The sequence below is a fragment of the Mesitornis unicolor genome, unplaced genomic scaffold (assembly GCF_000695765.1).
Source record: "Mesitornis unicolor isolate BGI_N332 unplaced genomic scaffold, ASM69576v1 scaffold54606, whole genome shotgun sequence".
NCBI lineage: Eukaryota > Metazoa > Chordata > Aves > Mesitornithiformes > Mesitornithidae > Mesitornis > Mesitornis unicolor.
In genome coordinates this window covers 441-9914 of record NW_010192737.1, presented here as the reverse complement: position 1 = coordinate 9914, position 9474 = coordinate 441, and the positions used below count along the sequence as shown (strand labels likewise).

At 51.4% G+C, this 9474-nt stretch overlaps 1 protein-coding gene across 1 annotated transcript; it reads left to right on the top strand.

The window, feature by feature from the left end:
• Window positions 1–221: 221 nt before the first annotated feature.
• Window positions 222–9149, top strand: LOC104542766 (sorting nexin-1-like; the record flags this gene model as incomplete). Its single annotated transcript, XM_010187191.1, has 8 exons — window positions 222–377; window positions 3026–3128; window positions 4147–4280; window positions 5311–5377; window positions 6575–6618; window positions 7625–7766; window positions 8271–8349; window positions 9074–9149. Coding segments are annotated over 8 exons (801 nt in total), but the record flags the coding sequence as incomplete, so codon positions are not given.
• Between the last annotated feature and the right edge of the window lie 325 nt (window positions 9150–9474).

Sequence of the window (9474 nt, the reverse complement as noted above, 5' to 3'; positions counted from 1 at the left end):
TCCCTCCCCAGCCAGCCCCACTGGCCTCAGATTCTTGGGTTCAGTGCCTGCTGTTCAGATGCTGCAGGTTCTAGAGTTTATTTCCTAAGCTCTGTGAGCTGAGGCTGGTCACGTTGTCCCCTCTGAGGGCCGACACCCCGGCCTTTGCCTGCCTCACCCAGTCTTTTCCCAACTTGGTGTCTCTGGCAGAAAGCTCTCCAGGAACCTTCTCCTCTCTGCAGTTTCTTAACCCTGATGTTTTTGCTGAGCTGGACGCAACTCTTGCCCTCCCTGAAGGGAACACACAAACCTGCCTGCTGCTGGGAATGGGACTGGCCCGGCTGAGCTTTGCCTGCTGCCAGCACGAAGCTGGAGCTGCCTCAGGAGCTTACCCTGAGGTAAGCTCTCCATCACCACAGGCCTGGTGCTGCCCTGTGTCCTTGGGCCGTGCTGGCTCAGCAGCAGGCTGGTGGCTTAGCAGCAGAAAACAAGGCAGATTTGGGGAGATGGGGGTAGATTCTGCCCTGTGTGAGCTTGTGAGGGTGAAACTCTCATGTTGGTCTGGGCAAAACAAAGCAGTGGGATCCCCTGTTTTGAAAATAACATGGGAAAGCATAACCCTGGCCCTTGCAAGGGGAAGATGCTGGTACCTCTGGCCGGCTCCAGGGCACGGTGATGGGCTTGAACTTCTCATGACCTTTCTTCACTGAAGAAATGAAAGAAGTAGCAGGTGGCTTGTTGCTTTGCAGTAGAGGCAGCCTCCCAAAACAGGCGAATGCCAGCTACCACGGGTTTTCACACAAATAAAGCATCCCTTTGCTGAAATTGGAGCCTGTGAAGCTAAAGCAGCTTATCAGGTGCTTAGTGTTGTTGTTGAAGCAACTGTCATAACTAATGCGTGGCTCTTCTGCGTGTCCCAGTGGCTTTGCTTGTCTGACTGCCCTTGAGCAGTAGCAAAACACTCTGTGGGAAGCAGGGGAGTTGGGCTGCTGAGGCAGAGCTGCCCAGCTGCTGGCCTTCAGGTGGCTTGGCAGCACGTAGCCATTGTACGGCAGCCAGCACAGAAGCGTTTGGGTCAAGCACAAATATAACTGGAGCTGGACCTCATCTGTCTGCTGATGTGGGCATGCAGGGATCCAACCTTGAGTCCTCTCTAGAGCTGGTTCTTCTGACACGAGGTCTGCTTCCCTGTTAGGCTTTCTCTGGGAGACCTAGGGAGGTTCTGCGTGCTCCTGTGATGGTCAGGGTGCCCTAAATCAGGCTTCTGAGGTGGCAAGTGTTGGGTTGTGGGCTGCAAAGGAGGCTGCGACTCTTCCGTAGCGGCAGATGAAGAAGGAAGAACAGGGTGTAGTGTTTGTGCAGTCTTAGAAATGAAGTTTAAGGCAAACTGAGAACCTGGTCATGGTAGAAAAATATATAATCTCCAGCTTTCAAGCGCAGAAAAGAACTTGTAAGGAAAACTTCATAGCCCACTTTACCTTGTCCGTGTAGGGTGGGGTTTTCTTCACCAGTTTGAAGAGCTCCTGCAGAAGCAGGATCTGAATGTGACCTGCTACGAATGTCCTGAACTTAGGTCACTGGTGGGAGCAGCAGCTCTCTTGTTGGCTTGGCTACTGGCTGGAGGAGGTCCTTGGGGTGGGATAACTCTTGTTGGACTGGCACCGGCTGGAGGAGTCTGTGGGGGTCTGGGTGTGATGTTTGGCATGGGTCTCTCTGCTCCCTACTCTCCATCACGAGCAGATGTAGTTCCTGCCTGTAACTGGAGTGATCCCAGCTTTCTCCTGCAGCAAAAAATCCTAAAATACAGGAGGACTTGCCATCAAACAGCACTGATGTTTTATGTCCCCAAAGAGTTGAGCCCACCTGGAAGAGAAGCTGCATTAGCTCCGCTTTGCTCCTTCAGGAGCAGCTGGAAGGGATGATGTTCCCTCGCCAGGGAGCCTGTCGGTTCGGAGTCACTGCTAATAGTGCTCTATTGAGTGGCTGTCAAAGACCTGCTCTGTTCTCTGCGAAGACGTTGAAGAAGAGCGCTTGCTGTCCAATTCCTGCTTGAAATAACTTGTGCTCGCTTGTCTGCCTGCAAAATGAGGGATGAGTCGGGAGGCTGGCGTCCGTAGCCCTTACCTGCAGCAGGAACAGCTCTACCTTCTGGTGTGGGAGACTGCTTGGTGGACAAGCTCGCGGGTGGGCTTTCACCTTGTCCCCACGCCAGCTCCCAGCAGCCAGGACAGTCACCCCTGGCCAAGCTGAATGCCCAAGGGGCTGTTTACTGTAGCAGGATTGGCTCTGTTGTAATTCCCAGCCCTGGGTCTTGGGGCTGGCTTTTCCTGTCTGAGCTGTACGTGGGGAGCGGGAGCTTTGGGCTGCGAAGCACGGTGTGCAAGGCTTTGCGAAATGCCAAGAGCCATGCCCAGCTTTAGTCCAGCCACAGCGGCCGTGTCTCTGCTGCGGTGTTAAGGTGGTGATAAGGCTCCCGTGGTTCCTGGCGTCTTGCTTTCGGGCAAGCAAATTGCCGTGGGTCTCTGCCACCATCAGTGACAGCTTGGCTTGCCCAGGGGATCTCCTGTGGGCCGCGTGCGAGGCTCCCTAGTGCTGCTTGCCTGCCTCAGTGTGGCATTAGTGCTGGCATGCAAGTCGCTACCTGGAAATGGCGTGGCCAGGCGTGGTTTGGGTGTCATGAACAAGAGCACTTGTGTGTGCTTGACTGTGCTGCTCCTGACACCTGCAGCTGAAGTACTTGGGACTGTGATGCATGGGCTTGGGGCTGGCACAACCCAATGACCTCCATTCTGCTAAAAATCAGGGTTGAAACTGGCTCTGAAGCTTCATGTGACACTGCATGTCCTTAACCTTCGTGCAGCCCTGCCAGCAGAGATCGTAGTGCTCAAGGATGGGTGGAAGGGAAGCTCTGGTGTCCTCTGCTCACACAAGATTTGTAGTAGTGACCCTGTGTGGCAGCAGCTAAAAATTTGAGCTCTTTGGTCCTCCAGCCTCTATTCCTCCATCCAAACAAGCTCTTCTTTATGTGGTTTTAATTCTTTTACAGAGCAAGCTCACGGCACCGAAAAGGGAATCTCTTCTTCCTGTAAGCAGCACCTCCAAAGAGAATGGGATTCGTGCAGAGCAAGATGATCAGGACTTATTTGCTGGTGAGTCTGTATCTGATGGGGCTTTCTGAACTGATCTGCTTGTAAGCACAATGTGCAGGTCGTGGATATTTCTGAACTATCCCAGGCCCTTATCTCAAATTTGTATTCTAGTCTGCTCTGGAAGCGCTGAGCTCTGGTGAAGGTTTTGGGAAGATTGGCATAGCTTTCTCCAGGTCTCTAGTGTAATCGTGGGGCAGGATTAACTGTTTGGGAGCTGAAGAGGCTTAAAAATGGATGTCCCAGTTTTCCTGGGATTGAATCATGGAATTTGCTTTTCTCTCAGAAATGCAGCTCTGCTGAACAGAAAATAGGATTCTGCCATTTAATCCCAGCAAAACCAGGACAATTGGGTTTACTTTAATTTTGTTGCCTTAAACTGTAGGGTGATGAGTGTCTTCCTAGAGTTTAAAGACTTTAGTTCTCTACCTTTTCCTCCCTCCATGCAGGTGGAGGAAGCATCTCTAGTCAAAACGTGGTTGTTCCTGAGGAACAGGGAACATAACACCCCTCAGCAGGGGAAAATGAGGAGGGTGAGACCTTCCCCAGCCCTGGCATGGAGGGACACCTCTGGCAGTGGCATCTGAGCATCAGTTCTAGAGACATCTGCTAACAGATGAAAGGTTTTACTTTCTCTGGGTGGAGAAGTGTCCTGGGAAGGTGCTTCCTTCCAGGCTGTGTGAAAATCCAGCTCAGCCTTAGCTGTTCCAGCATGCAGCTCCTCTGCGCACAGCAACGAAGTGATGCCTGGCTCCTTCTCAGATAAGAAGTTCATTGGATTAACTTCATGTTCTCCAGCAGGATTGATCAAATGCTCTCACTGCAGCGAAGATGCATTAAGTCATGCACTTCCCAGTGCTTACAGGTGTCCTTCCTATTGATCTGGTGGTTTTTTGGTTTTTTTTTGCTAATTAAAACTATTGTTACTCCCTAAATCCCGTGAACCAATCTGGGAATATTGAAATCCCCTTTCCAGCAACCCAAAGTAGAGAGGCTGACTCTTGCAAACTTCTCTCAACAGATGCCACCGTGGAGTTGTCTCTAGACAGCACGCAGAACAACCAGAAGAAGGAACTGGCCAAAGCATCCAATCCTGCCCCCTCGTTAGAAGTAGCTGCCAGCTCTTCTAGAAACCCTCCAAAGAGCTATGAGGAGGTGAGGATTGCTCTGAGCTTTCTGACTTGCCCTGCTGGTTTGGGATTGTAACTGGCAGGAACCTGTCTGTTTACTTAGTTGTGAACGTACACCTGAAATGATGCAATTAGTGGAATTGCTGTATTGGATGCCTTGGCTTGTATCTCGGGCCATCAGTCTTGGGCCTGATGGTGCTGAAGGGGGGTCACGTTCTTGCCCGTGTGGTGGTGCAGACTGCTTCCAGAGCTGAAACGGCAAGTGGCTGATGCTGTCCTGAGAGTCTGAGCTCTGACTTGCAGCTCTAGCATGCTGTACTGCTGCAGATGGGGCAAGGGGTCTAACTGCTCTCGTGCATGTTTTTAAAAGAAACAGTCCTGTGGGTGACATGAGAGTGCAGTCCTTCAGTGGAGCTCATGGTCTGGCTGCCAAGCCCAGTTATTTGGGTGGTGCTTGGCCTAAATCTGGGTTTTCTCCTGTAGAGAGACTGAAACTATTTTATCGATGAGGAATGTGCTCCCTTTTCTGCCCCAAGCACCTCTGAGCTCACAAGGACTGACCCTGCAGTGCAGGAGTAGGTCTCAGGTTGGCTTCAGCCTGACTTCAGTGAAGGAGCAGTGCAGAGCTAGGCCAGGGTGGGAGCTGATCAGCAAACCAATAAGCTGTCACCTTCAGGTTCGTGGACCAGAGGCCATTTGAGGCTGGTCTCACCTCTGCGTTGCCCAGTCCTTTAACACCACATTTCAGATGAGAACTGAAATCATGATGTAAAAGACCCCAAAGGGAACTATCCTGTAGAGAGCTGAGGCTGGGCTCTGCAGAGTTTCACACTGGGACTAAGCAAGTTGTGCCTCAGGCTGTGCAGGTAGCAGTGTCTATAGACAAATCCAATTGGGATTTGTAGCCTGGACACAAGAGAGAGGCTTGAGGGCTTTACAGAATGGCCTTGGCAGTGTCACAAGCTCAGCGTCACATATGGGACTGCATGGTTTGGAGTTATTTAAATCCTGAATTTCTAGTTTTAACTTGCTGTCCTCATGCTTACTCCAAACAGCTAGAAGAAGAGGAACAGGAGGACAAATTTGAGCTGACTGTAGGAGTCAGTGACCCGGAGAAAATTGGTGAGTTCATACCTTGTCTTGCTGCGTGGTGAAGCACAGTTAGGCACTGAGGTTTGGCAGTAGGGCCGTACACAGCTATTGCCTCTGTGTGCCACAGCTCTAGCTTTCAAGCTCTCTCTGCAAGTGCAAATTTGATCCTGGAGTAAATTTTTTAAGACTTCTTCCAACATCTAGAAGAAATGAAGCTACGCAAAGCAAAATGTTTGGGTTGCAAACGAGCAAGGCAGAAGCAGGTTCTGGGAAGCCTCAAGGGAACTGCGATTTTTGGGAGTGTGAAATGTGATGCATGGTTCCTGGAAGTGTGGTGACCAACTTGACTTTGACCTCCAGGCAGCACCCTCCTGTGCGCAGGTGGCAGGAGGGAGGCAAAACTGCCTTAGCCTAAAACTAAGTGTGCTCTGACAGCTGTGCTTGCCAGGGAAACAGCTCTGGCTTCAAGCTGAGAAGCTCTGTACCGCAGGGTCTTCAAACTGAGAAGCCATAGGATTTCTCTCTATTGAAAGTGGGGGTCCGAGGAGCTTGGCCAGCTGCATGGCAGACCCTGGGGTGCAGAGAACCCCAAGTAACATCTCATCCCAGCCGGCAGAGCAGCCTCTGTGTAACATCTCACCCCAGCCGGCAGAGCAGCCTCTGTGGCTTGTGATCTCTGGAGCTGGGAGGTGCAAATTAGAGGTGTATTGAGGGTGGCATCAGACCTCTGAGCATGCCCTTCAGCTGAACTACCAGGTAAAACCTTCCTTTTGCCAAACAAGGGGATTTCTATGTTAGCCAGAGAAAACTGCCTGTGATGTTTCTGAACCCAACCATGTGCAGCCAGGGGCCGTCTGACTTGTGGCCTCTGAATAGATCACTTCATGTGCCCTACAGCCGCTGAATTGTTGTGTGCTGAGCAGATGTGTGGAGTCGGCCCAAAGGCTGTTGGTGCAACAAGCACCCGATTGTGGATGTTGGCTGCCTTGGGAAGTAGAAGAAGGGCTGAGCACTCAGGTCATGGAAATGCTGAGTGGACAGAGGTCCGGGTCCCACAGTGAGGTGCTGCCTGCAGTTCTGTGCAAAGATTCAGGGCTCCATCGGATCAAAGATTGGGATTGCTGAAGCAGGGAAAGGCTGGGAGACTGCGGGAGCCTTCTGCTTTGCATTCAGGTGGCAGCGGAATGTGCTGATGTTGTGATAATAACTCCTTTCTGTTTTCCCTAGGGGATGGTATGAATGCCTATGTAGCCTACAAAGTGTCAACACAGGTATGTCCAGCTCGTCACTCTGAGATGGGCTGCCATTGTTTTTCCACGCTTGAAGGCAGCTGGACTGTCCTTCCTTAGCCATGCCAGTGGTGACCTAAATAGAGAGGAGATCTGGATGCCTTGTTACATGGATGTAATATAATGGATATAATCCACTGCTACAGATCAAAGGATGAGCCTAGCTGAGAAATAGGTTTTGAACCTGTTTGAAAGGAGGCTGTATTTATTTTGTTCCAGCCAGTTCCCTGTTTTCAATCCTGGCTGATGCTAGCGCTCAGCCTTGGGTGAGCAGCGGGAATGACATCTGTTAGGGAGAGCCCTAGACACCAGGGCTGTTGCTAATGGTTCTGTGCCGACAGTTGCATCAGATTAAGCTGACCTGAACTCTGCTCTTGCTGAGGAGCTGCTGCTGTAGCTCATTTCATGTCAGGACCTGCTTTCTGGGACTAGTCGCAAGAAATCGAGCCTTTTGCGGCTGCTGGCCTGCTTGGAGGTTTGTGGTGCTGGTCTGAGCTCTGCAAAAAGTTGTTCCTAGCTGTCTGTGCAGTGGCTGATGGCCTACGAGCGATGCCAATGGTGTGTGCAGGAGACTGGTTAGCCTCCACTCCTCCTCTGCAAACACAGTCAAAAGCCACTGATGGCCCCCATAGTCTTAAGATGATAAAGTCTGACCTCCCAGCGGTCCCTGTTCCTGTGGGGAGCAGGGATGAGGGGATTAGGCAATGGGCAGGGCTTACCAAGCTGCCTGTGGCCGCAGTAACAGCTGCTCGGTTATTTAGCGGCATTAATACTGCTACTGGGTCCAAGGAGAGCTGTTAGGAGGTAAGTTACTGAAAACCTCGGCCAAAGCTTGCTCTGTTGAGCCTCGCCTGCCTCCCAGATCTTGCAGAGCTCAGGCTGGCCTCCTTCGTCCCCAGAGGTGACGGCAGGCGGAGTCAGCGAGGCTGTGTGTGCGGGGGCGAGCTGCCCTGCGCCAGTCTGACCCGCGTCTCATCTCTTCCCCCAGACGAGCATGCCCATGTTCAGGAGCAAGCAGTTCTCAGTGAAAAGGAGGTTCAGTGACTTTCTGGGTCTCTATGAGAAGTTGTCGGAGAAGCATGCCCAAAATGGGTTCATCGTTCCTCCACCGCCTGAGAAGAGTCTCATAGGTGAGTGGTGGAGGTGCAGAGCGCTGGAGCCATTCCTTCAGACTTTGTGCCTGAAGGACAGGCCTGCCTGCAGCCTCAGAGCAGAGGGAGAAGGCTGTGGAGCTGCCTCAGGAAGCAGGTGTGGAAAATAATCTGGGTTCTGTGGCACAGACAAAACTCTGGCTCCATACTTGGAGCTCTGGGCTTAAAGCCATGTTTGAATTTGCAAATGCCTCTGTATTTGCGTGATGTAGAGTGAAACCTCTGCACTCTTACTTGAATCCAGCCCTGTAACCCTTCCAGCCTTGCCTGGTACTGCTCTGCCTCTTTTCTGGATGTCATCTTCTGCTAGAAGTTAGGCATAAGCAGATATTAAATTTCCAAGTAACTCTTGCTGATGGAAGGTCTAATTCCTGTTGTAAAATGCCTTTCCTCTACTGTTGCCCCGATAGTCTGTAACGAACCGCAGTACCTTATGTGTTGAGTTTGAAGCAGCTCCCTGATTGCGCCTTCCTTCTGTGCCAGGGATGACCAAAGTGAAAGTTGGGAAAGAAGATTCCTCCTCTGCAGAGTTCTTGGAAAAAAGACGGGCTGCTCTAGAGAGGTACGGACCCCGAGAGCTGTCCCCCTGTGCCTGAACCAAGCAGGGGACGTCTGAAGGCTCAGACTGGCTGCACTCTCCTCCCTACATGAGAAAAGTTGTCTGCTTCTGGGTTTGCAGCAAACCTGGAGGCTGCTGAAGGGTTGCAACTGCAGAGAGTCACTTTGACTCTGTAAAAACAATCTTCTGCTTCAAAAGCCTCTGCTTGTGTTTGGTCCAAACCTTGCCAGACTCCACTGATAAGGCAGCTCTGTCAGGACCCCAAAAATACGGATGGTAGGTAATTGTACAAACAGTGCAAATCAGGTGAGAAACAGCTTGATCTTTAACTTGCATCCTAACTACACAGGCAAGGGTGGCCTTTGCTCTGCCACCTGTGTTGGCTGTCGTCGTTACCACTGGGATGCTGTTCCCCTCCAGCTTCAGCCTCTGAAAGATCTGTTAAGGCATCTTCGCTAAAGATGTCTCACTAAATCTCGGTCACTTGGCATATCGAGTAACTTTCTTGCTATAGCAAGTATGAATCAAAGGTCTGGCAGGTCTGGTCTCACTGGGGTCTGCAGGGAGGTAGGACTCTTGGTGGGTGAATGGGAGCAGTTTGTAGGGCCTGACTTCCAGTTACCAAACTGACATTTCAGAGTAAATAACAAGCGTGTTACAGCCCACTGAGAGCTCAGAGCCAGGTTTGCTACACCTGAAGTAACTCTTGGTGCGTTCGTCTCCACAGGTACCTACGGAGAGTGGTCAGCCATCCAACAATGCTGCAGGACCCTGACGTCAGGGAGTTCTTGGAAAAGGAGGAGGTCAGTAGTGTGGAATAACATAGCTGCAAGTACCTTGGAAGTACAAAGGGAAACGGTACCCAAGCGGTTAATGAGACGTGACACTTCAACGCTTGGCAAGAAACAGCAGAGCCCTGTAAGAGCTCAACCAGTGATGACGAAGACAGGCCTCTCTTCTGTGTGTCAGGGCTTGTCTAAGCACTGTACACTTGTAATGAGCTCACCCAGCTTGCTTACACCGTGCTGAGGGCACACGTTGAGCACACAGGTAGTCTTTGCTCTTGAAATCCATGACGGGAACTTAGCCCACTGTTTGGAGATGAGGGTGGTCCCATGCTGGCTTGGC